Below are 27,963 nucleotides of genomic sequence, written 5' to 3'. Positions count from 1 at the left end.
ACAAATACCACACATTCTTACTTGTAAGTGGGAGCTAAACATGGAGTATGCATGGACACAAAAAAGGGAACAATAGACACCAGGGTCTACTTGAGAGTGGAGGTTGGGAGGAGGGAGAGGATCAAAAAACTACCTATTGGGTACTATTCTTATTACCTAGGTGATGAAATAATCTGTACACCAAACCCCCATGACATATAATTTACCTATATAACAAACCTGTATATGTCCCCATGAATCTAAAATAAAAGTTAATAAGAAAGGAAATACAAAAAAAGTTTTAAATGTCTAGAAAACATTAAAGGGCTTAATATCATTAGTAATCACAAAAATCCTCATTGTAAAATCAGAAGATTCTACTACACACCCACCAGAATGGCTAAAATGAAAAAGACTGACATCACTAAGTGTCACAGATGATGTGAAGCAACTAGAATTTTCATACATTGCTGATAGAACTATAATTTGGTACAATCTCTTTGAAAGCCAGTTTGGCAGTACAATATATACTAAAATTGAAGATAGGGACATCCTAAAATCCAGAGATTCCACTCATATGTAAATATCCAACAAAAAGAGTACCCAAGTGTGCCAAGAAACACACACAAGAATGACCATCAGGTATTACTTCTAATGGCCAAAAACTGGCTGCCCCTTCAGCAACAGACTGGATGAATAATACATCATATCTCCATACAACAGAGCATCTCACAACAAGGAAAATGAACAAACTACAGCTTTATACAACAATCTAAATGAATCTCATTTTGGATGTCAGAACTGTGGACATCATGGTAGTGTGTAGCAGTATCTCATTATGTGGTTATTGAAATCAATGAAGTAAAGATACATATAGAAAACTGCAGAAAACATAAGTAATTGCCCAGTGAATTATTAATATTACAGAATGAATGTCTGTATATCACTTCTCACACAAGAAGTAGAACATTGCCAGCCCTACCAAACTCTTCCTCTTGCCTCCTGCCAATTATTACTCTTCTCTTCTCCTCTAAGGTAAATAACCAGTATCCTTTTTCTCTAACAGCTCCATAGTGCTGGAGCAACTGGGCAAGAAACAGAGGTAAAAGTCATCCAAATCAGAAAGAAAGAAGTAAATTGTCTCTGTTCACAGATGACATAGATTTATATGCAGAAAACCCTAAAGAATCCATGAAAAATGATTAAAACTAATGAACAAATTAATTAAAGTTGCATGATGCAAAATCAACACACAAAAATCAGTAGCATTCTATACACTAACAATACACTATCTGAAAAAAAAAAAAAAACAAAGAAAATAATCCCATTTACAATAGCATCAAAACCAATCAAATCTATAGGAATCAATTTAACCAAGAGGATAAAAGACCTGTACACTGAAAACTACAAAATATTGATGAAAGAAATTGAAAAAGACACAAATAAAGGGAAAGATACCCAGTTTTTATGGACCAGAGGAATTAACATTGTTAAGATGTCCATACTATGCACAGCAACCTACAGAGTCAATCCAATCTTCATCAAAATTCCAATGGTAAGGCCAGGTGTGGTGGCTCACATTTATAATCCCAGCACTTTGGGAGGCCAAGGCAGGTGGATAACTTGAGGTCAGGAGTTCAAAACCAGCCTGGCCAACATGGCAAAACTCTGTCTCTACTAAAAGTACAAAAATTAGCCAGTTGTGATGTCGGTCACCTCTAATGCTGAAGGAAGAGAAAGACCCTCTCATATTATTTTATATTGTTTTATACTCAGTACCTGTTTTAAGAAAAAACTACAAGGAAGTAAAACCAAAGACAGGCAGCCCGGCACCAGGCCCGAAACCAGGCCTGGGCCTGCCTGGCCTAAACCCAGTAGTTAAAAGTCAGCTCATAACTTAGAAACCAATGTTATTCATAAATTCCAGACATTGTATAGAAAAACACTGTGAAACTCCCTGCCCTGTTCTGTTTCTCTCTGACCACCAGTACATGCAGCCCCTGTCACGTACCCCCTGCTTGCTCAAATCAATCACAACCCTTTCATGTAAAATCTTTAGTGTTGTGAGCCCTTAAAAGGGACAGAAATTGTGCACTCGGGGAGCTCGGATTTTAAGGCAGTAGCTTGCCAATGTTCCCAGCTGAATAAAGCCCTTCCTTCTACAACTTGGTGTCTGAGAGATTTTGTCTGCGGCTCATCCTGCTACAATGCCAGCTACTCAGGAGGCTGAGGCAGAATAATCGCTTGAACCCAGGAGGCAGAGGTTGCAGTGAGCTGAGATCACACACTGCACTCCAGCCTGGGTGACGAGCAAGATTTCGTCTTAAAAAAAAAAAAAAAAAAAAAAAACCCAATAGTAAACCAGGCACAATGGCTCATGCTTACAATCCGAGCTTCTCGGGAGGCTGAGATGGGAGGATGGCTTGAGGACAGGAGTTTGAGACCAGCCTGAGCAGCATAGTAAGATCTCATCTCTAAAAATTGAAAAGAAAATTAAATCAGCTGGGCACGGTGCACGTGCCTATAGTCCCAGCTATTCTGGAGGCTGAGATGGGAGGATGACTTAGGCTCAGGACTTTGAGGCTACAGTGAGCTATGATCACACTACTGCACTCTAGGCGGGGCGACAGAGCAAGACCCTGTCTCTGTTTAAAGAAAAAATAGTGAAGCAGGGACATGAAGGCATTCAGTGTGCAGCCTCCATGGACTGGCCAGAACCAGTCCATGGTTGGTATTCTTTTATCTGGAGAAAATTACTGAAATCAGTCTTTTGTCCAATCAAAGTTGTCGTTACGGCTTGTGGAAGGGGAGGTCAGTCAGCCAGCATCAAGTGGTTGGTGGAGCTGCAATTGTTTTAATATTGCTTATCTTGAGGCCAGTGCTTGTTCAGCTGCCAGAGAAAAAGAAAAACCTTGTGGCAGTTAGAACATAGTTTATTCTTTCAAGGGACTTAACTCCTGCCCGGCGTAGCCTTAAGTCTCGTTTATAAGTTTGTATCTTATTGCCGCAGAGTCCATTGCCTCAATCTTGTGACCTCTATTTTAACATTAATGCTGGTCATTTTGTGTCTAAACCACAAAAGGAAGGAGGTATAATGAGACATGTCCTACCTCCTGTCCCATCATGGCCTGAACCTTTTAAGGTTTCTCTGGGATCCCCTTGGCCAAGAAGGGGGTCCGTTCAGCTGGTTGGGGGTGCTTAGGATTTTATTTGTAGTCTCAATGAAAAATCTCTAGGGTCAGTCACACCTTTCTCTCCATCATTCTCTGAGCTCCCGTCCCACTTGGTCTTCTTTCGAGTCTTCAAATGCGCCATCTGCATTCCCACCCCCAGGCCTTTCCGCGTGCCATTATTCCCACCTGACACATTTTCCCCCACACTTTTGTTTAGTTAATTCTGACTCTCCCTGCGGGCTCTATGAAAAAATAAAAGGACCATGGCTTGTTCACTGTTGTATTCCAAGCTCTTAAACTTAAGCCCAGAACATAGTAGAATATAATAAATGCTACTTACGTGAACTAAAGAACATTTTGCTAACGTAAAGGACAAGTTAGCCAGGTTGCAGCTTCCCACCCCATAGTCATTTATTCCCCACAGCCTGAGCCACTTAGCCATCCATTCTGATCTCTTGGAGAGTAGTTCTCAATCCTAGATGGACATTACAAGTAGTTTTTAATCCTCACAGCTTTTAAGAATCGCCTAAGCCTGGGCCTGTCTCCAAGAGTTACTTTCCTGAGCGCTTACTCCATGCTGAGCCCTGGCCTCAGGTTGCTGTTAGTCTAGGACAGCATCAGACACAATCGTCTGTTTCCTTCCGTCAGATTCATACTACTATATACACATCTCAAAGATGCACAAGGGAAAGAGTACCCCTGTCGCAGAGGCAGGAAGGCTTCCTGCAGATAGTAGTATTTGAGCTTGTTTTGCAACAAACAGTACCAGTTAGACAAGGAAGGGGCAAGACATTTCAGGCAAGAGGACCACTGTGACATATTAGGAGAATCGCAAGAAGAATGTGGGTTTGTGCAGAAGGGTTTCAAAGATTCTAGTGCATAGTAATAAGTAAATACATACAAGACAGAGTCCTAAAGAATGGATGAGGAAGGTGAGCCTGAAGGATTCCTGTCACTGAGGAATATGATTGTCTTCCCCACACAGAGCCTGGGGACCCACTCAGCCAAATTTCTCCAACCTCCCCAGGCACCAAAATGTGAGTCATCCCGGCATTCCCCTGCCACCGTCTGTCACAAGGTCCCCAAAGGATGTGGAGAGAGTCTCCATGGACTCTGGGACAGTGGAAAGGGAAGGAGGAGGCAGGAAGAAAACAGAAAGAGCCATTCCCTCAGGGGCTACAAAGACTATAAGTCCCCCTCTTACTACCTCTGGACTAGGGCATGTCCCTGCTACCTCCCCCTGCCAGTCTCATGCCACAGGCTGCACTGAAGCTGCTCTGCTGAAAGAACTCCCCACCCACCTCCACTATTTAGGTATGTCCTAACAATCCAATAACCACATGCCTTTGCAATGACAGCAGCTGCTGTCTGAACCAAGACATATTAAATGTCTGTGTCCTGGGGAGGATGATCTAAGGACTTGGGCTTGTTAAGAAAAGGGCAAGCCACATATTGAGAAATGCCAGGAGGCCAGCCCCACCGGACTCAAATGCGTTCACGAGTACAGTGGGGCCTGGAGAGCAGAGGATAAGTCAAGACAGAGTTCAGCAGAAAGCTAGCAGGAAGAGGCTAAGGAACCCTCCAGAAAGCTGAAATCCTAAGATATCAAAGCTGGAAATACTGTCCAATATCACCTAGGGTCTTACCATGCAAGCGGTGCCCAGGCTGCAGCATCAACAAACACCTAGGAGTTTGTTAGAAATGCAGAATTTTCAGAGCAGTCCTGAGGCAGGCACTGCATTTAAATACTATCTCCAGCTGATTCCTATGCACCCTAAAGGTTGGGAAGCACTGCTTGAGGGTCCCAAATCAGCTGCATATCAGAATCACCTGGAACATTTTTTTCCCAACTACAGATTTCCAAGCCCCACTCTGCATCAATTGTTTAGGATATCTGGGCACTGTGTGTAGCAATCTATTTTTTCACAAAGCTCCAGTAGTAATTCTAATGACACCAGTCCGCACAGTAGAGTGGGAACTGCTTATCAGTCCAAACTGCTCAATCTAAAGATGAGGAAAGATGGTGGCAACCGAGGAAAGACAGTGGCAACAACTAGCTTGGTAATCTATTAAGAGACCTAATCAGGGTTTCCACGTAGAGAGCATTTAAGACAAGAACTTGATTTGGAGCTGAGACATCTGAGTTCAAGCCCCAACTCTACTCCTTCATAACTACTATGTCTCTTGGGACAAATCTCTTCTCTTCTTTCTTTGGAACTCAGGTTTCTTACCTTCAAGGAAGGATACTCCCAACCAGGGAAGGAAAGGGACAGGCAGCTGGAGCTGAGGTCAGAAGAACCACGTGGGAATCTCAAGCCATGCCACCCACCAGCTGCACCATCAAGTGAAAATGCTTAAGAGGTAGCAGCAGCGGGGGGAGAAATGAAGGCTAGAAGCCAACATACATTGATCCTGACTGGGCCAGGCTGTACGCCATAAATTTTGTAGGAGATAGAAAATCAGGCACATGTGGCTGGGCATGGTGGCTTGCGCCTGTAATCCCAGCACTTTGGGAGGCCAAGGCGGGTGGATCACCTGAGGTCAGGAGTTTGAGACCAGCCTGGCCAACATGGTGAAACCCCATCTCTACAAAAATACAAAAAATTAGCTGGTTGTGGTCTCAGGCACCTGTAATCCCAGCTACTCAGGAGGCTGAGGCAGGAGAATCACTTGAACCCAGGAGGCGGAGGTTACAGTGAGCCAAAATCATGCCATTGCACTCCAGCCTAGGTGGCAAGAGCAAGTCTCCAGCTAAAAAGAAAGGAAGGAGGGGAGGGGAGGGGAGGGGAGTCCTGGTTTGCTTAGGACTGTTCCAGCTTTAGCCCTGAAAGCCCTGTGTCCCAGGAAACTCCTCAGTTCCAGGCAAACTGGGACTGTCGGTCACCATAAGTTAGGATAATTCTTCCTTCCCCAGGAATGTGAAGAGCATGCTCAGTGGAAGCCTGTGTTGAGACTGCTTCTGTAGCTGAAGAAAGGTTTTGCCTTTATGTGCCTGATTTCCTTCCTTCCTGCCTTCCTTCCTTATTTCCTTCCTTCCTTCCTTCTCCCTTCCATTCCCTTCGACTGTTGGTCACTCTGATCCTAGAGGTGAGCGTGGGCGGGCTGAAGTCTCTCTGTTGCAGAATGGAATGCACTTCAGCCAGTTCTAGTGAGTATATAAGGGAACTACCTTCATCATTCCACAAGAATTCACTGAGCACCTATGATGTGCCAGGTGCTTGGCAATAACAGTAAAAGAGATACTGCCTCCACCTTCACAGAGCTTACAGCTGAGAGGAGGATATGCCTCACAATTTTACCATGATGTCGAACTCTGAGGAACCTTCAGCCTATTCTTTCTGCTGAATTTTTTGGTGAAAAAAAAATTAAGTTGGATCCTCACACTACAACTAGCACAAAATAAATTCCAGGTAGACTAAATATTTAACCATCTAAAAAAGTGAAACTATGAAAGTACTAGAAGAAAAGCATGGGAGGATATTTTTATAATCTTAGAATGGAAAGAGGGCTTCTATGTATAACATAAAACCTAAAACCAATAAAATAAGAATTTACAAATTCAATTAAATAAATTAAAATGTACTTTTCATAAAGAAAAAGAACCATAGAGTCAAAAGACTCATGACAAAATAGAAATATATATATAATTATATAATTTGTATCACAAAGAGCTAATGTCCACAAAATGTAAAGAGGTACTCTAAATTAATAGCAACAGTCTGGGCGTGGTAGCTCACATCTATAATCCCAGCACTTTGGGAGGCCAAGGCAGGTAGATTACCTGAGGTCAGGAGTTTGAGACTAGCCTAGCCAAAATGGCGAAACCCTATCTCTACGAAAAATGTAAAAGTTAGCTGTTCGTGGTGGGATGTGTCTGTAGTCCCAGCTACTCAGGAGGCTGAGGCATGAAAATCTCTTGAACCCAGGAAGTGGAGGTTGCAGTGAGCCAAGATCACACCACTGCACTCCAGCCTGGGTGACAGAGAGAGACTCCATCTCAAAAATAATAATAATAATAAATTAATTAATAGCAACAAAGACCAAAAATTCAACAGATAATTGGCAAAGAATGTGAACAGAGAATTCACAAAAGAAGAAACACAAGTGATTCTTAAGTTTATTAAATAATGTTCATTCTCATTCATAATAAGATAAATGTAAATTAAGGCTACAATGAGGTACTTTTATATATCATTAGGCAAAGACCAAAAAGTCTGAAAACAGTATTATGGAGAATGTTGGAAAGCATGTACTCTTATGTATTGCTAGTGGAAATATAAATTAGTACATCATTATTTAAGAGCAATTTGATAGTATCTATAAAATAAAGTACATATACTCTTTGACTTAGCATTTCCATTTATATGCTAACATACAAGTTTTAAAATAAATATATACATATATGTCTGTGCATTTATAAAGTAATTCTGGAAGGATACACAAGAAACTGCTAGCAGCCGTCCCCTCTAGAGAGCAGGAATAGAGGACTCAGAAGCAAGGCGGGAGGAAGAGTTGTTTTTTATTAAATACCCTTTGGTGCCTCTTGAATTTTGTACAGTGCATTATATTGCTCCTAAAAATAAATAACAAAAAGAGAGCAAAGTAGAAAACACTAACTTCTAACAATGTACTCATATTTATTATTAACATTAAATTTAATTTTTAAAGATTTTTTTCATTGGGAAATGTTACGAAAAACTCAGGATTGAAAAAGGGAAGGTTGAATTGCAGAGAAGACATGCACCTAACCAAAGGATAACAAAGATGATGCACCTCTCCTACAAACCCCAACTCTCAGGCAGTGACTTCCACAAGCACTGAGATAAGAAGGATTCTAAGGCTAGTCCGAGTTCAGTAAGAATGAGTAGCATGACTGACTAGCCATGTCTGCCTTGCTCACAGGATGGGATCATAGCATCATCTTTAATACAAACTCCATCTCTCGCCTAATGGCTCCAGCCAATGAGACTGTGTTATAACCACTCCATGTGATGGCAGCCTATGTTCGACTGCAGAATCCAACTTATTTTAAGAGTGAATACCTCTTGGGGTGGTGAATGCATGAAACTAAAGTGATACTGTGGCAGAAAACATCACAAGTCCCTTAATATTAAGCCAAAGTAGATTGCAATGGCTGGGTATAGATTCACAGAGAAGACACAAATTAAATCGGGCTTAAATGTTAGCTAGGGGCTGGGTGCAGTAGCTCATGCCTGTAATCCCAGCACTTTGGGAGGCTGAGGCAGGTGGATCACCTGAGGTCAGGAGTTCAAGAACAGCCTGGCCAACATGGTGAAATCCCGTTTCTACAAAAAATACAAAAATTAGCTAGGTCTGGTGGTTCATGACTGTAATCTCATTAACTCAGGAGGCTGAAGCAGGAGAACTGCTTGAACCTGGGTGGTGGCAGTTGCAGTGAGCAGAGTTCATGCCATTGTACTCCAGCCTAGGTGACAGAGCGAGACTCCATCTCAAAAAACAAAACAAAACAAAAAAGTGTTAGCTAGGAACTTGAATAGGGGAACAATATAGTTTGGCTGTGTCCCCGCCCAAATCTCATCTTGAATTGTAGTTCCCATAATCCCCACGTGTCATAGGAGGGACCCAGTGGGAGGTAATGCAATCATGGGGGCGGTTACCCTCATGCTACTGTTCTCGTGATAGTGAGTTTTCATGAGATCTGATTTTTTTTTTTTTTTTGAGATGGAGTCTTGCTCTGTCGCCCAGGCTGGAGTGCAGTGGCGTGATCTCGGCTCACTGCAAGCTCCGCCTCCTGGGTTCACACCATTCTCCTGCCTCAGCCTCCCAAGTAGCTGGGACTACAGGCGCCCGCCACCATGCCCGGCTAATTTTTTTTTTTTTTTTTTTTTTGTATTTTTAGTGGAGACGGGGTTTCACCATGTTAGTCAGGATGGTCTCAATCTCCTGACCTTGTGATCTGCCTGCCTCGGCCTCCCAAAGTGCTGGGATTACAGGTGTGAGCCACTGCTCCAGGCCGAGATCTGATTGTTTTATAAGGGGCTTTTTCCCCTTTTGCTTGGCACTTCTCCGTCCTGCAATCATGTGAAGAAAGACATGTTTGCTTCCCCTTCTGCCATGACTGTAAGTTTCCTGAAGCCTCCCCAGCCATGTGGAACTGTAAGTCAATTAAACCTCTCTCCTTTATAAATTACTTAGTCTTGGCCAGTTCTTTATAGCAGCATGAGAACAAACTAATACAGGGAAGAAGAGGAAAAAAGGGATTCTAGACAGGGGAAATAATTTCAAAAGAGTTTCAAAAGATAGTAATAAGTAGGCCTAGCATCAAAGACAGGGGAGAAGAGTGAATAATAAGGAGATAGGACTAGGGCAAAGGCTTGCATAGAAGAAACAATATTAGAAAACTGTTTTTGTGGAGACCCTTGGCAAAGTGTTTGGAGTTATCTAATGCACAGTCAGAGTAAAATGCTTAGACAAGGCTTGAGAAGCACAGTGGAGAGGGGAAGATGTGGTAAGCATGGAGACCAGCTGGGAAGCTCACACATGATCACATGAGTGGGGCTTGGACCAGGGACATGGCAGTCCTTGGGGTGAAGTGGACCAGCACGAGGGTACTGCAGAGGCACAACAGGTGGGTGGCCCACTGTTGGGCCAAAAGGAGAGGGTGGGAACAAAAGGAGAGGGTGGGAACAAAAGGAGAGGGTGGGAACAATCACCCTCAAAAGTAAAAGATGCTTCTCTGGGCTTGGATTTCTTCATCTATGAGTAGATATAAAAGTATCTGCTTCATAAGGATGTGATAGGTATCAAATGAGATTGTTCATGCAATCATCAATCAATCAATGACCTACCAGTCACTCCATTGATTGGCATCATATGCCATTCAGTAAGCTGAGGAGAAAGAGAGAAATGTGTTCCTCTCCTTCAGATCATATATATGTTAGTTTGTAATTGTATGTGCGTGGTTATTTGATTGAGAGCTCTCTCTTCCCACCAGCCTGAAAGTTCCGTGAGAGCAGTGACAGATGTGTTATAGTGACATCTGTATCCCTTGTGCTCATAGAGTGCCTGTCCCATAACAGGTAGTTAAAAAATGCTTGTTGAGTATATAATTAAAAATGGATTGATATTTAAGTGATTGATAGATTGATAAATACATACATACATGCATACATAAATATATACATAGACAGACTTCATAAGCTTTAATCTCAGGGACTGAAAGATAAATATGGAGTCAGACAGAAGTAGGAATGTTGGAAGGATCTGAAAAGACAAGAGAGTCAACTAGAGGCAACCAGGAACCTAAAAGTGCAGGAACCTGAAGTTTTCCAGTTCCTTTCTAGCATTGATTAGCACCAAAGAGCAAACGCAGAAGTTGCTGCTTATGAAAACCTGAGTCCTCCTCTTTTATTAGCAAGTCCCACACTGACGTACACAACCCTAGAACGTCAATATTGCTCCTCCTGGGTAGTAAGGTGAGAGAGAGAGACGTTAATGGAGAATTAATTCTATGTTTTGTGTGCGCAAACACACACACTCCACAATACCTACTTAACTGAAGTTTGTGGGTACTGGTACCCAAAACGTTCAAAGTACCTTAAAAGTCCTGAAGTCTCATTGTCCCTATTTTACAGATGGAGGAATGGAGAGGCACTCAAAGCACCTCTGCTCCTCACTTGGTAAAGGTGAGTTGTGTTTGCTTTCCATGTGGACAGACTGAAATACAAAGGGGTTGGCCACCCACTGGGTTCTGTGTGCAGAACTTCAGCCAGGTAGCAGACTTCATTCTTGGCGAACAGGTAGTTGAGTAGAACTGGAACTCCCTGTTTCTGTACCCCCGGAAGCTGTCTGACCTCCACCAGTGACACACCAAGGAGAAGGGGGAAGATACCTAAAATCCTGTATGCCTATGGACAGAGGGGTGAATTAAGCACAGTCCCAGATCTTAAGATGCTTGATCAGGTGAGAGGAGATAAATATGTAGGTAATTATACAACAATGGAATAATGATATGATGCAGAGAGACTGGTGAGTGGAGTTCCAGCATGAGAGGTTGGGCAGTTGGGTGCTCAGATAAAGATGACCCCTAAGCTGAATCTTAAAAGATAAGAAGGATCAACTCTGACATAGCAGGGGGCAAAGGCCATGGAATTCTCTGAAATGCCCTCGGGTCTTTTAGCTGGAGCCCCATCTCTGTTTGGAGCAGACAGCAGTATGTCTTATATACACATACATTAAAAAAACATATGTTATGAGTTTTTTCATCAATCTGTATATTTTTTCTGAAAATTATGTTTTGATCTCAATATGTTCTTGAGATTTCTCTATATTGTTATATAGAGGTTGACTCCATTCCTGTTTAACTCCCATGAGCCTATTGATAAACATTTAGGTTTGACTAACATTTATTTAGCCATTACAAATAGTCCAGGAATGCATGCTCCCTTGTCTCCTTCTGTATACATGAGAGGGTTTTCAAAAGTAAACACCAAGTAGTGGAATTACCAGGTGCTATGGACTGAATGTTTACATCCCCCAAAAATTCATGTTGAAATTCTAACCCCCAATATGATGGTATTTGGAGAAGGAGCCTTTGGGAGGTAATTAGGTCTAAAACTATTTAGGTCATTATGGTGGCATCTATGATAATGGGATTGGTATCCTTATAAGAAACCAGAGAGCTTTCTCTGTCTCTCTGTTCCCACCCTGTGACAATACAGTAGGAAGGTGGCCATCTACAAGCCAGAAGGAGGGCTCTCACTAGAACCCAACCATGCTGACATGCTAACCACAGACTTCCCAGTTTCCGGGACCATGATAAATAAATGTCTGTTGTTTAAGCCACCCAGTCTATTGGCATATTGTTATAGCAAACTGAGTAGCTTAAGACACTGGGGCGTGCACAGTGGTCGGAAATGTCGCAATTTACATTTCCACAAGCACAACCTCACCAACGTCATATTGTCAAAATTTTTCATCCAATTTGTGCTTTGTAGGAGATTTTCACCATCCTCACTGGGCACAGGTAAGTCCCTAACATCTAAACTTCTCTTAAAAGGAGGGGAAGAAGAATTTATTCAGCTCCAGGCCCCTTCCTGCACACCTATTGCCTCTTAAAAACCTCCACAGAGATATTATGATTCCTACTTTGCAAGGAGAAAACCAAAGTTAAGGGAGGTGAAGTGACTTGCCTGAAGTTACACACCAGAAAGTTGTGGAACTAGGGCTCAAAAGCAAGTGTTCATGCTGCTAATGTCTGTACTCTTGTTCACTGTGTTATGGACTCAACTAACATTTTTTGAGCTCTGATTATATACCTCACCCTGGAGATACAAAAATGAATTATGGGGCATTCTTAGCACACAGTAATGCTCAATAAAACTTTGTTGAATGAATATTGAATCAAGGAGCTCAAAGTTCACAGGAGACACACATGTAAAAGATATTTGCAATAGAATGGTGAAGCAGCATGAGAGAGGTACAGCACTTGTTCCCCTTTACCCACAGTTTTGCTTTCTGCAGTTTCAGTTACCTGCAGTCAACTGTGACCCGGAACTATTAAAAACAGGCTGGGTGCAGTGGCTCACACCTGTAATCCCAGCACTTTGGGAAGCCGAGACAGACGAATCACCTGAGGTCAGGAGTTCGAGACCAACCTGGCCAACGTGGTGAAACCCCATCTCTACTAAAAATACAAAAAAATTAGCTGGGCATGGTAGCACACACCTGTAGTCCCAGCCACTCAGGAGGCTGAGGCAGGAGAATCACTTGGACCTGGGAGGTGGAGGTTGCAGTGAGCCGAGATCACACCACTGCACTCCAGCCTGGGTGACAGAGTGAGACTCCATCTCAAAAAAAAAAAAAAAAAAAAAAAATATATATATATATATATATATATAAAACAAAAAGTAAGATATTTTGAGGGACAGAGAGAAAGAGAGACCACATTCACATAACTTGTATTATAGTACATTGTTATAATTGTTCTATTTTATTATTGTTGTTGTTATCCCTTACTATGCCTAATTTATAAATTAAACTTTATCATGGATAAGAATGTATAGGGAAAAAAATCGCATATATAGGGTTCAGTACGATCTGTGATTTCACACATCCACAGGGGGTCTTGGAACGTATTCCCCATAGATAAGGGGGAACTACTGTATGCTCCAGTGCAGCAGGCCACAGACAAGAAAAATGTTTAGTTTTAAGGGACAGATCAGGGAAGGCTTCACTGGAGATACTTTTTCCAAACACAAAAGGAGGAAATGGGTTCCAGGCAAAGAGGACAAATGCAAGGCACAGGAGTGTGAAGCAACATTGCATTTTCTGGGAATTATACTACTTTTGATTGCCATAAAGTTGCTTCCTTCCAGTTTGGAGCCAAAGCATCCAGTTCAATTCACTTCCATTCACAGGGCCTTTGTTAAATGCCTGCGTGTGCTAGGCCCTGTGTGAGAAGCTTTACATGCATTATCTCATCGAATCCTTGCAGCTTTCCCCCATTATCCAGATGAGAACATTGAGGCTCAGAGAGGCCAAGAATTCAGCTCAGGAATATATTCACATTTTCTGTTCTTTCTACTCCCCACTGTTTTCCCAAGATACCAGGCTACTCCTTTCTCCAATCTTACTCCAAAGGAAAGATGTCCCTACTAGCAAACCTCAAAAGCCATGGCCAGGTGCCCCTTGGATCTGAAGATTATTTCTGCTCATTCCACTGTCTCTTTTCTTACCTGGAAAACTGGAGAGGAGAACACATATAGAGTCACAAAGTTTTCAATCATTGGCTGGACACTAAATATCATCCCATTCATTCATTTAACAAATCTTTTTTGAGCACCAGCTATGTGCTAGGCAATGCTCTCAGTGCTGTAGACACAAAAGTGAATAAGAGGGACAAGACCACTGTGGGTGTGGTGGAGCGTGCCTATAATCCCAGCTGCTTGGGAGGCTGAGGTGGGAGGAGGATCACTTAAGCCCAAGAATCTTAGTTCAGCCGGGGCAACATAGTGAGACCTTGTGTCTCTTTAAAAAAAAAAAAAAAGGCTGGGTGTAGTGGCTCACACCTGTAATCCCAACACTTTGGGAAGCTGGGGCGGGCAGACTTGAGATCAGGAGTTGAAGACCAGCCTGACCACCAACATGGTGAAACCCTGCCTCTACTTAAAAAATACAAAAATTAGCCAGGCATGGTGGTGGGCACCTGTAGTCCCAGCTACTCGGGAGGCTGAGGTAGGAGAGTCACTTGAACCCAGGAGGCGGAGGTTGCAGTGACCCAAGATTGCACCACTGCACGCCAGCCTGGGCAACAAAACAAGACTCCATCTCAAAAAAAAAAAAAGAAAAGAAAAGAAAAAAGAAAAAAAGACGGGCCGGGTACAGTGGCTCACGCCTGTAATCCCAGCACTTCGGGAGGCTGAGGTGGGCGGATCACCTGAAGTTGGGAGTTCGAGACCAGCCTGACCAACATGGAGAAACTCCATCTCTACTAAAAATATAAAATTAGCCAGGCACGGTGGCACATGCCTGTAATCCCAGCTACTTGGGAGGCTGAGGCAGGAGAATCGCTTGAACCCAGAAGGCGGAGGTTGTGGTGAGCTGAGATCGCACCTTTGCACACCAGCCTGGGTAACAAGAGTAAAACTCCGTCTCAAAAACAAAAAAAGGCTTCTGCAACGACTTCTAAGAGTTAGAAACAGGTTTTGAGAGGTTACGTGGCTTGCCCAAGGTCAGAGCAATTTTGTTGCACAGGTGGGCTGAAACCCAAGCCTACCTAACTCCCAGTACAGGATGCTTTCTTCTCCCTGGCCATGGCCTTGCCATTTCTCTTATCTCCCTCCTGCTTTGCCTCTTCTCAGTCTCTGTCCAGTAGGATGAACTCAGAGAACCTCACCCGGGCCGCGGTTGCCCCTGCTGAATTCGTCCTCCTGGGCATCACAAATCGCTGGGACCTGCGTGTGGCCCTCTTCCTGACCTGCCTGCCTGTCTACCTGGTGAGCCTGCTGGGAAACATGGGCATGGCGCTGCTGATCCGCATGGATGCCCGGCTCCACACACCTATGTACTTCTTCCTGGCCAACCTCTCCCTGCTGGATGCCTGCTATTCCTCCGCCATCGGCCCCAAGATGCTAGTGGACCTGCTGCCGCCCCGAGCCACCATCCCTTACACAGCCTGTGCCCTCCAGATGTTTGTCTTTGCAGGTCTGGCTGATACTGAGTGTTGCTTGCTGGCAGCCATGGCCTACGACCGCTACGTGGCCATCAGAAACCCACTTCTCTATACAACAGCTATGTCGCAGCGTCTATGCCTGGCCTTGCTGGGAGCATCAGGCCTGGGTGGGGCAGTGAGCGCCTTTGTTCACACAACCCTCACCTTCCGCCTGAGCTTCTGCCGCTCCCGGAAGATCAATAGCTTCTTCTGCGATATCCCTCCACTGCTGGCCATCTCGTGCAGTGACACCAGTCTCAATGAACTCCTTCTCTTCGCCATCTGTGGCTTCATCCAGACAGCCACGGTGTTAGCTATCACGGTGTCTTATGGCTTCATCGCTGGGGCTGTGATCCGCATGCGCTCCGTCGAGGGCAGTCGGCGAGCAGCCTCCACCTGTGGTTCCCACTTCACAGCCGTGGCCATGATGTACGGGACACTCATTTTCATGTACCTGCGCCCCAGCTCCAGCTATGCCCTGGACACTGACAAGATGGCCTCTGTGTTCTATACCCTGGTCATCCCGGCTCTCAACCCACTCATCTACAGCCTCCGCAATAAGGAGGTCAAGGAGGCCCTCAGGCGGACCTGGAGCCGATTCCACTGTCCAGGGCAGGGGTCCCAGTGATTGGTCCAGGGAGGCTGGGTAGGTCTGACTATGAGGGGATGAGGAAGGTCGGGGCCTCTTTCTGGCCCCTGTCACTGTCGGTAAAGATGGGATGTTCCTCTGGCTTGGATGTCTCATGTCATGTTTAAGGGACAGTAAAGAGGGAAATGAAAGCTTATAGCAGGGAGAAAAAGATTTGGGGTTCATCTAGGGCTAGACCTAGAGCCAGACGCTAGACCAGGCTAATGTTTCTATTGCACTGCCTCAGGTTCTTCAACATTCAAAACATAAACTTTCAGCTGGGTGCAGTGGCTCATGCCTGTAACCCCAGCACTTTGGGAGGCCAAGGCAGGAGTTCAAGACCAGCCTGGGCAACACAGGGAGACCCCCCCACCATCTCTACAAAAAATTTGTTAAAAATAAGCTGGGCATGACGGCATACTTTGCAGTCATAAAAAAGAAAGAGATGATATCCTTTGCAGGGACATGGATGGATCTGGAGACCATTTTCCTCAGCAAACTAACACAGGATCAGAAAACCAAACACCGCATGTTCTCACTTATAAGTGGGAGCTAAACAATGAGAACATGCGGACATATAGAGGGGAACAACACACACTGGGGCTTATCAGAGGGTGGAGGGTAGGAGGAGAGAGAGAAGCAAAAAAAAAAACTAATGGATATTAGGCTTAATATCTGGGTAATAAAATAATATGTGCAACCAACCCCCATGACACACATTTACCTGTGTAACAAACCTGCACATCCTGCACATGTACTACCCCTGAACTTAAAAGTTAAAAATAATAATAATACCTGTAATCTCAGCACTTCGGAAGGCCAAGGCAGGTGGATCACGAGGTCAGGAGATCGAGACCATCCTGGCTAACAAGGTGAAACCCTGTCTCTACTAAAAATACAAAAAAAAAAAAAAAAAGAATTAGCTGGGCACGGTGGCAGGCATCTGTAGTCCCAGCTACTCAGGAGGCTGAGGCAGGAGAATGGTGTGAACCCAGTAGGCAGAGCTTGCAGTGAGCCGAGATCGCACCACTGCACTCCAGCCTGGGCTACAGAGCAAGACTCCATCTCAAAATAATAATAATAATAATAATAATAAATTAGCCAGGCGTGGTGGTTCACGCCTGTAGTACCAGCTACTGGGGAGGCTGCAGCAGGAGAATCACTTGAGCCCAGGAGGTCGAGGCTGACGTTGAGCTGTGATTGTGCCACTGCACTCCAGCCTGGGTAACAGAGCAAGACCCTATCTCAAAACAGTAGTAATATAAAAGTTCCTAGATGTTACCAGGTAAAGGAATACAGGCTTATTTGCCACCTGTACTTATAAGAGGCTAATCCCCAGAAGCACCAAGTGAGAGCTATGTTAGTTCCAAGCGTTCCTAGATTCTTGACTTTTTAAGCTTCTTCATGGCCAGTGTGTCTGCGCCTGCCCTCCTCAGTCCAGGAGAACATCTTCAGGATCCACTTTGACCAAAGAATGGGACAGAATCTGAAAAGGGAAACATCTATCCCCTATGGCCCATGTATTCCATGTCTCAGGAAAATGGCTTAATAGCCAGAACTTGCACAAGTCACTTTTAGACTCCCAACAGCTGGATTTGAATTTGGCCAAGGTTAGACTAGTTCAGGCTTATGATAGAAGTTAGGAAAGGATTAGGATTGAATAGTTAGAATCGGGTTAAGATTAGGTGTCAGGCTATGGCTAAGGATGGGGTTCAGTTACAGTAGGTTAGGATTAGGGTTAGGGAGAATTAAGAAATGATCAGGCAAATTTATGATTGAATTATAATTATGTAAATTTTATAATTTGGGCTGGTTGTTATTAGTAGTATATTTGGGATAAATTTAAGGGTTTGGGCCAGGTGCGGTGGCTCACGCCTGTAATCACAACACTTTGAGAGGCCGAGGCAGGCAGATCATCTGAGGTCAGGAGTTCAAGACCAGACTGAGCAACATGGTGAAACCCTGTCTCTACTAAAAATACAAAAAAAATTAGCCAGGCATGGTAGTGCATGCCTGTAATCCCAGCCACTCAGGAGGCTGAGGCAGGAGGATCACTTGAACCCAGGAGGCGGAGGTTGCAGTGAGCCAAGATCATGCCACTGCACTCCAGCCAGAGTGACAGAGCGAGACTCCATGTAAAAAAATAAATAAATAAATAAATAAATAAGAGTTTGGATAAATCTTGTTAGAAATATTAGAATTATTTTAGGGTTAGTGTTAGAATGGGAGACTAAATAATATTGGAGTTTGGATTTCATTTGTATTGCTCAATTAAATTGGAGTTAGAGTTTAGTTCACATTAGACTTAAGTTGGTGTATGGGTAATGTTTGTGGTAAGTTTAAGTCACAGTCTGGTTATTACTACAGGTAAGCTGGGATCAGAACCAGATGAAATTTAGGCATAACAATATTTTAGGTATCAAATTGGCATGCTTGTGGTCACTTTAAGATTTAGTTGGGGTTATAAATAATGTTACTTAAAGCCTAAGGGTAGGGGTTGGTTGTTGGTGAATTTCAGTTTCATTCAGAGTGATGAGCATGCCTGGATTTGCATGTGGTTGGGTAGGATTAATATCATGACTGTTTGGTGTTAAGATTCCAGCATTGAGGTAGGGTTGGAGTTGGAGAGGGAATGCCATAACCCTGACCTCTTGGGCAACAGTAACTACACTGCCCCAAGCCTTGAGTCATGGAGGACCTCCGAGACCCAGTGCTCTTGGGAGTTTTATTCACCCAGAGTTCACAATTTTGACAGACTTCTTTTGTCTCCATGACTCTTTTACACATAGGCAAGTCCTAAGGCACTGCATTCTGCCTGGGAAGCCTCTCTCTGCAGGAGCAGACAGGAGTAGACCCTGGGAGTTACAGGCAAGAGCCTCCAAGAAGAGGTGGAGCATGGCCAGATTTAAATGTCAGCTTCTACCTGATCCTCCCTCCAGTTCCCCTGATTATGGCTGAGGCGAGGCCGGGGTGGGAAAGGTATGGGACTCAAACAATGCTTCACCCAATAGGCTGCCCATGGAGTCTCTTCCTTGGGCCCTAGCCAGGGGCTGGCCTTGCCCCTCTACACTCTCCCTTCAAGGAGAAATCAACCACCTGGCGCCACTTAGACTGCAGGAAAACTGAAGGCTTCGACCTGGCTCCCTGGGAAGAAGATGCCCCTTGTTGCCAGGACCAAGACCCTCCCTCTTGGTAACTATGGCATTCTTGGAGTTCCCAGGCTAATAAAGAGAAGAATGTGGACAAGACCATCTCCTCAAATCTTAGAGAACTTTACAGGTTTCCTGACTCACTCCAGTTTTCCCAGAACAGTCCAGTTTTGAAACTCCAAGTCCCGGCTGGGAGCGGTGGCTCACACCTGTAATCCCAGTACTTTGGGAGGCCAAAGCGGGCGGATCACGAGGTCAGGAGATTGAGACCAGCCCGGCTATCATGGTGAAACCCCATCTCTACTAAAAATACAAAAAAAATTAGCCAGGCATGGTGGCGGGCCCCTGTAGTCTCAGCTACTCGGGAAGCTAAGGCAGGAGAATGGCTTGAACCCAAGAGGCGGAGCTTGCAGTGAGCTGAGATGGCGCCACCCACTGCACTCCAGCCTGGGCAACAGAGCAAGACTCCGTCTCAAAAAATAATAATAATAAAAAAAAATAAAAAAACTCCAACTCCCATGTCCCAAGACACCCTCAGTCCTGGGCAAATCGAGATAGTTGGTCACCCCGTTTCCTGTTGAAGCAGCTCTTGAGAGAAAACTTACAATGTCCCAAATTCAGCATATTTTGAAAAGACTTAGATAAAATAAAACCCCTCCTCTCATCACAAGGCTCAACCATCCTCTCCCAGTTCCCCAACTCCTCTTGCCTCCTATCACCACAGCAACTCAGGTGCCACAACAAAAATCGGAGTCATTGTCAAAGGAGTTGGTAACCTGAAGACTGCAAATGTAAGGCTTGCCCCAAATTCAACATTTAGACTCAAAGATCTCCTCTATGGTCCTTTCTCTTTTTTGTGGGTTCTTAGGCTCTCATGACATACAGCAGCTGCCACAATCAGTGGAAAAGTTTCCAGATGGATAAGGCCCCTTCCATCACCTTGGCCCTACAGGATGGCCATGGCTCCTTCCACATATTTAGTATCCATGGAGCAGCCAGATACAATAATTACATAAATCCTAGAAATCAGCTGGAGGAAATACTAAGTTTCAAGCTATTATACTGGGCCTACTTGATAGATAGGAAAACAAACAAGAGGGAAGGGGAAAGAATTGGGAAACAGTAACAGAGCCCAACCTGGAGAATGAAGAGAGATAAATCACCCCTCCTGAAGTGAGATGCCCAGAAGAATGTGCCCAATTCTGATAAAGTATTTCCCTTCAACACCACTTCCTAAAGCAGGCAGTGAGGACAGGAAGCTGGGGAAGACTGGGGCACTCATTGCACAAAATAAGTTGGGCCCTGCAACATGGGTGGAAATTGAGGGGAAGAGGCAATTGTAGCAGGGGGATGAGGGGCAAGTATATAGAAAGGCATGGAAGTAAAATAAGCTCAGCATGAGCAGAAGACTCTAAGGAGACCAATTTAACTGGCTTGAGGGGGTGTGCTGGGAAAGTAGAGGGAAGTTTAAAGATTGAAAATTAGGGAATGAGAAGAACACTCCATGGCTTCAATATTAAGTAGGAAATTTAGACTTTATTCAAGAGGCAATAGTAAATCATTGGAAGTTTATATATTCAGAATCATTCTTTCTGGTTATTCCAACAGCGTTATGTAAAGCTATTCCCACCTGGAATGGTACATACAGGTTCAGTTCCCTCATACTGCAGTACACACACAGAAACACATACCCCTTCAATAAAGGCCTAATCTCCTATTAGAAATATTCCTTGCTGGAAATAAGAGAGAACACAAACAAATGGAAAAACATTCCATGCTCATGGACAGAAAGAATCAATATTGTGAAAATGGCCATACTGCCCAAAGTAATTTATAGATTCAATGCTATTCCCATCAAGCTACCACTGACTTTCTCCACAGAATTGGAAAAAAATACTATAAATTTTATATGGAACCAAAAAAGAGCCCATATAGCCAAGACAATTCTAAGCAAAAAGAACAAAGCTGGAGGCATCACACTACTTGACTTCAAGTTATACTACAAGGCTACAGTAACCAAAACAGCATGGTACTGGTACCAAAACAGGATACAGACCAGTGGAACAGAACAGAGACATCAGAAATAACACCACACATCTACAACCATCTGATCTTCAACAAATCTGACAAAAACAAGCAATGGGGAAAGGATTCCCTATTCAATAAATGGTGCTGGGAGAACTGGCTAGCCATATGCAGAAAATTGAAACTGGACCCCTTCTTTACATCTTATACAAAAATTAACTGAAGATGGATTAAAGACTTAAATGTAAAACCCAAAACCATAAAAACCCTAGAAGAAAACCTAGGCAATACCATTCAGGACATAGGCATGGGCAAAGACTTCATTATTAAAACACCAAAAGCAATTGCAACAAAAGTCAAAATTGAGAAATGGGATCTAATCAAACTAAAGAGCTTCTGCACAGTAAAAGAAACTATCATCAGAGTGAACAGGCAGCCTACAAAATGGGAGAAAATTTTTGCAATCTACCCATCTGACAAAGGGCTAATATCCAGAATCTACAAGGAAATTAAACAAATTTACAAGAAAAAAACAAACAACCCCATAAAAAACTGGGCAAAGGATATGAACAGACACTTCTCAAAAGAAGAAATTTATGCAGCCAACAAACATATGAAAAAATGCTCATTATCACTCGTCATTACAGAAATGCAAATCAAAACCACAATGAGATACCATCTCACACCAGTTAGAATGGCGATCATTAAAAAGTCAGGAAACGGCCGGGCATGGTGGCTCATGCCTGTAATCCCTGACTTTGGGAGGCAAGGTGGGTGGATCATGAGGTCAGGAGTTCAAGACCAGCCTGGCCAAGATGGTGAAACCCCATCTCTACTAAAAATACAAAAATTAGCCAGGCGTAGTGGTGGGGGGCTGTAATCCCAGCTACTTGGGAGGCTGAGGCAGAGAATTGCTTGAACCCGGGAGGTGGAGGTTGCAGTGAGCCAAGATCATGCCACTGCACTCCAGCCTGGGTGAGAGAGTGAGACTCCATCTCAAAAAAAAAAAAAAAAAGTCAGGAAACAACAGGTGCTGGCGAGGCTGTGGAGAAATAGGAACACTTTTACACTGTTGGAGGGAATGTAAATTAATTCAACCATTGTGGAAATCGGTGTGGCGATTCCTCAAGGATCTAGAACCAGAAATACCATTTGACCCAGCAATCCCATTACTGGGTATATACTCAAAGGATTATAAATCATTCTACTATAAAGACACATGCACAAATATGTTTATTGCAGCACTATTTACAATAGCAAAGACTTGGAACCAACCCAAATGCCCATCAATGATAGACTGGATAAAGAAAATGTGGCATATATACGCCATGGAATACTATGCAGCCATAAAAAAGGATGAGTTCATGTCCTGCGCAGGGACATGGATGAAGTTGGAAGCCATCATTCTCAGCAAACTAACTCAAGAACAGAAAACTAAACACCACATGTTCTCACTCATAAGTGGGAGTTGAACAGTGAGAACACATGGACACAGGGAGGGGAACATCACACACCAGGGCCTGTCAGGGGTTGGGGGGTAGGAGAGGGATAGCATTAGGAGAAATATCTAATGTAGATGACAAGTTGATAGGTGCAGCAAACCGCCGTGGCACATATATACCTGCGTAACAAACCTGCACATTCTGCACATGTATCCCAGAACTTAAAGTAAAATTTTTTAAAAAAAGAAACATTCCTTGTTAAAAAAAAAACACTCTCATAGGTCCAAATACCCACACAGACACAGATGCAGCTGCACACTGAGACACACATCCAAGCTCATGGACAAATGGAGTTGCACAGAGACACAATCACTCCCACAAACACAGCTCTACAAATTGAGATTGTTGATAATAGTCGTGATTGCCACAGTCACCAGAGGCACAATTCCTCCCACACTCCACACATCCTACAAGAAGCCACCATGAGGTGACAGTGACAGGTGAGGTGAGAGGAGGGTTGGCTCCAGAAGCTACAGCTGTAAACCCTGGGATCCCCAGGTCACTCTACTTGGGGCTCAGAGGTCAGCCTGACCCTTCTCTCTCATCTTCACAAGGCAGGGGCTGAGGAGCAGCAGCTTTGCAGTACACAGGGCTCCTGAATGTCCCGAGTTGGAGGTGGCACCAGTCACCTCCTCCTCCATCAAACTGGTCCCTAGAGAGGAAGGATAACAAGCCCCACAGCCAGGCTGCCTTGTGCCCCAGGGATGAAGGCCACAAGAAGAGGTTGTTGCCTCTGGGGAAAAGCTAAGGTGCTCTCAGGGCTCTAAACCCCGTAAGCATGGCCAATCATTCCTTCCTCAGACCCTCCAGTGTCAAGCCACTCCTGGGCCCTGCTGCTGTTCCTATGATGTGCAGAACCCAGAGGGTACACCTGGGGACAAGGGGCCAGGCTGCAGAGTGTGCGGATCTGTCTTCCTGTGTGTGACTGTGTACATGAGTCATATATGTGAGTATGAGAGTATGTGCTGTTTGCGAGGCTGTGATTATTACCATCACTGCACAATGGTTTCATTGTAGGGGGTAGGAGGCAGTGTGTATGTGCATATGCCCCTCTAGCGTGGCACATCTCTGCCATGATCCACCATGAACCTACGTGAGTGCAGCCGTGTATGTGAAGCTGTGAGGCTGTGTGCAAAGATGTGATTGTATGATCACTGAGGGGATTGGGTGTGGCTGGGCATGCATGGATGGGCACTGGGCAGAGTGCTCACACACAGTAAGCAGTCAATGAGAACATGAATGTGCATGATGGGTCACAGCAGCTGTGCATGGCGCTATGTCTCCATCAAGAGGAGTATGTGAATGATTGTCACCCTCTGGCCTTAGTGCCATTTTGTGATTGCATTTGGCCATGTGTGTATGTGTATGATGATCTTGGCTTCTGAATCCTGAGGTAATGGTTGTCTGCCTACTTTGCTGTGAATGCATGTGCTGGCTCCACATTTCTGTATATGACTGATTGTGCCTACGTATTTGCAGAGACCAGCTTGAGGATGCACATGTCTGCGTGCCTGCATGTGCGTTTCCAACTACATTTGAATGTTTCTACAAACATCTTTGTATATTTGAATGCTTCTTGGGACCAATTTAGACACAGGTCAGAGCAGGTCCATTTTCCAAAAGCAATTCTATAAACAGGCTTCCCCTTCCATCCTACCCAATCATCCTGATCCTCTTCCCCTCTAGGAAAGTGAGAAAGAATTAGGGGCTTAAGAAAAGATGCTTTAGAGGAAGCTAACGCCAGAGATTCTTCTTAACCAATGGAGGAAAAAAGGAATACGATAGGGTAGGGAGGTCCTTCATTGATTTTTTTTAATAGAGAAAGATGTGGAAATAAATTAAAAGATCATTTCCCTGTAAAGGTGCTTTCAGCACTGTCTTCAGCAAACCTGTGCCCTAAAATTCCTCTCAGTTACTTCAATTCTCTTCTTACAGAATTGCCCAAGATTTCTGCAATGAAATTCAGACAGGAAAAAAACTGAGACATTGAAAACAAGTTGCCTCTCTCCTTAAGAGTCAAGTCACTATGGCTGGGCAGATGTGTCCATCTGTCCACACGAGTTTCTCACCCTGTGATGTGCATCTGCTTGGTGCTCAGTAAGTGTTTGATTTCATGGGGAAAGTTTTCAGGGATATGAGGAGTCATTCAGATTCTCTTGTTCTTTTTGTGTGTGTGTGTGAGATGGAGTCTCACTGTGCCACCCAGGCTGGAGTGCAGTGGCACGATCTCGGCTCACTGCAACCTCTGCCTCCTGGATTCAAGATATTCTCCTGCCCCAGCCTCACAAGTAGCTGGGATTACAGGCACGTGACACCACACCCGGCTAATTTTTGTATTTTTTTTTTAGTAGAGATGGGGTTTCACCACATTGGCCAGGCTGGTCTCAAACTCCTGACCTCAGGTGATCCTCCTACCTTGGCCTCCCAAAGTGCTGGGATTACAGGCACAAGCCACTGCACCCGGCCTTGTTTCGTGTTTTAAGTCTGAAAATATCTGTATTCTTTACTCACACTTGAGTAGTATTTTTGCTGAGTGGAGAATTCCAAGTTCGAAATGCTTTTTTTCAGAATTTGAATATTGTTAAACTGTTCTATAATCTACTGCTGAATTGAAACATTTGATGGCAATCTAATTACATGGATATCATCAGTTCATTGCACCCCATGCCCTTAGGAAGTACTGGAGTCTCCTCTTCATTTCCAGTGTTCTAAAATTCCACTATTTGTGTCTAGGTGTTGTGGGTTCATATTCATTTCAATGTAAACATATGTACTCTTCAGATTTTTTTTCTAGAGTTTCTTTCTTATGTTTCTCTCCTCCATCTTGGTTTGGTTTCATTTTTTCTTTTCCAAAATAAATGTCCATTGGCCAGATCTTTCTGTGTCGAACCTCACTCCGTTTCATCTTTTCTTTCATATTTTCCTCCTTCCCTGATCTACATCTTGTGCAATATCTTTTGTTCTATTTTTGCTTAAATCACAAACTATCAAAGTTGGACGTGACCTTGAAGATGAGTTACTTCAATTCTCTTATTTCGCAGGTTGAAAGTCTAAGGCCCCACGAGGTCAGGAGATTGAGAACATCCTGGCTAACACGGTGAAACCCCGTCTCTACTAAAAAATACAAAAAAATTAGCCGGGCGTGGTGGCAGGCGCCTGTAGTCCCAGCTACTCGGGAGGCTGAGGCAGGAGAATGGCGTGAACCAAGGAGGTGGAGCTTGCAGTGAGTTGAGATCGTGCCACTGCACTCCAGCCTGGGTGACAGAGCGAGACTCCATCTCAAAAAAAAAAAAGAAAAGAAAAGAAAATCTAAGGCCCAGAAAGGAAGAAGGTTCAGGGAGGTGAAATGACTTGCCCATAGTCATACCTGTGCCTAGGGCCAGGGCTACCTGACTCTAAACTCTTGATTTTTTCCCATGGCCAGGAAGTCTTGAACAATTTATCCCCTCACCTTTTCCGTTAGACATCGGGGAGGTGACCCATCAATAGAAAGGAGCCCTTGAGGTTCCAGGCGAATAACCAGCCTGCCATGGAGGCTGCCAATGAGTCTTCAGAGGGAATCTCATTCATTTTATTGGGACTGACAACAAGTCCTGGGCAGCAGCGGCCTCTCTTTGTGCTGTTCTTGCTCTTGTATGTGGCCAGCCTCCTGGGCAATGGACTCATTGTGGCTGCCATCCAGGCCAGTCCAGCCCTTCATGCACCCATGTACTTCCTGCTGGCCCACCTGTCCTTTGCTGACCTCTGCTTCGCCTCCGTCACTGTGCCCAAGATGTTGGCCAACTTGTTGGCCCACGACCGCTCCATCTCGCTGGCTGGCTGCCTGACCCAAATGTACTTCTTCTTTGCCCTGGGGGTAACTGATAGCTGTCTTCTGGCGGCCATGGCCTATGACTGCTACGTGGCCATCCGGCTCCCCCTCCCCTATGCCATGAGGATGTCCCGGGCCATGTGCGCAGCCCTGGTGGGAATGGCATGGCTGGTGTCCCACGTCCACTCCCTCCTGCATATCCTGCTCATGGCTCGCTTGTCCTTCTGTGCTTCCCACCAAGTGCCCCACTTCTTCTGTGACCACCAGCCTCCCTTAAGGCTCTCGTGCTCTGACACCCACCACATCCAGCTGCTCATCTTCACCGAGGGCGCCGCAGTGGTGGTCACTCCCTTCCTGCTCATCCTCGCCTCCTATGGGGCCATCGCAGCTGCCGTGCTCCAGCTGCCCTCAGCCTCTGGGAGGCTCCGGGCTGTGTCCACCTGTGGCTCCCACCTGGCTGTGGTAAGCCTCTTCTATGGGATAGTCATTGCAGTCTACTTCCAGCCCACAACCCGATGCGAGGCAGAGCGGGGCCGTGTGGCCACTGTCATGTACACTGTAGTCACCCCCATGCTGAACCCCATCATCTACAGCCTCTGGAATCACGATGTACAGGGGGCACTCGGAGCCCTTCTCATTGGGCGAAGGATCTCAGCTAGTGACTCCTGAGGGCAGGACCCCACTGAGGACAGACTGCATCACCCACACTGGCAACTCTTGAACGTGACCCTCTGTCCTCTGCTATGCTCAAAAATCATAACAGCTGTCATTTTCTGAGCACTTGCCCGGAAGCAGATCCTTGCCTGATCTCATTTTATTCCCACAACCACCCAGGATGCAGATATTATGATCCGGCTTTACACACAAGAAAATTTGTCTTTAGGCTCAAAGATAAGAAGTGACTTTCCAGCCAGGCGCAGCGGCTCACGCCTGTAATCCCAGCACTTTGAGAAGCCGAGGTGGTGGATCACCTGAGGTTGGGAGTTCAAGATCAGCCTGGCCAACATGGCAAAACCCTGTCTCTACTAAAAATACCAAAATTAGCCAAGCGTGGTGGCGCACAACTGTAATCCCATCTACTCGGGAGACTGAGGCAAGAGAATCACTTGAACCCAAAAGATGAAGATTGAAGTGAGCCAGGATTGTGCCACTGAGCTCCAGCCTGGGCAACAGAGCAAGACTCCATCTCAAAAAAAAAGAAGTGACTTTCTCAAATTCACACAGTTCTTAGAAAGCAAAACCTGCACCCCTTCTGCCACATCATGCTCTTCTGATGATCACTGTTAGGCATTTAGAATGCATTCCACCATTTCCTACAGACCGAGGGCAATCCAGGAGGGTGTGACATCCGCAGAACGTGCCTTGTGTGGATGAGCACTTTCTCTTCAGTCATATGGCCATGTGTTCTCAAATAAATTGACTTCTCAACTGGGACTGGAATAGAGAAATTCACACACTCATGTGTGAAGGGCCAGCCCCTCCTAATGAGCGCAGTGTGGCACA

The 27,963-nt window shown here is 44.7% G+C and overlaps 2 protein-coding genes across 2 annotated transcripts; both read left to right on the top strand.

Annotated features, from left to right (window-relative positions):
- The first annotated feature begins 8,183 nt into the window (after positions 1 to 8,183).
- Positions 8,184 to 17,483, top strand: LOC100968122 (olfactory receptor 5C1). The gene has a single exon (XM_055117656.2). The coding sequence runs from the start codon at positions 14,948 to 14,950 to the stop codon at positions 15,971 to 15,973; it is 1,026 nt and encodes a 341-aa protein (XP_054973631.1). The 5' UTR covers positions 8,184 to 14,947; the 3' UTR covers positions 15,974 to 17,483.
- Positions 17,484 to 24,629: 7,146 nt separating this feature from the next.
- On the top strand, positions 24,630 to 27,267 carry LOC100968476 (olfactory receptor 1K1). The gene has a single exon (XM_003833131.4). It carries the CDS (start codon positions 26,179 to 26,181, stop codon positions 27,127 to 27,129), a length of 951 nt encoding a protein of 316 aa, XP_003833179.1. The 5' UTR covers positions 24,630 to 26,178; the 3' UTR covers positions 27,130 to 27,267.
- Positions 27,268 to 27,963: the final 696 nt, after the last annotated feature.

Source organism: Pan paniscus, chromosome 11 (assembly GCF_029289425.2).
Source record: "Pan paniscus chromosome 11, NHGRI_mPanPan1-v2.0_pri, whole genome shotgun sequence".
Taxonomy (NCBI): domain Eukaryota; kingdom Metazoa; phylum Chordata; class Mammalia; order Primates; family Hominidae; genus Pan; species Pan paniscus.
This window is presented reverse-complemented; position numbering and strand designations above follow the sequence as displayed.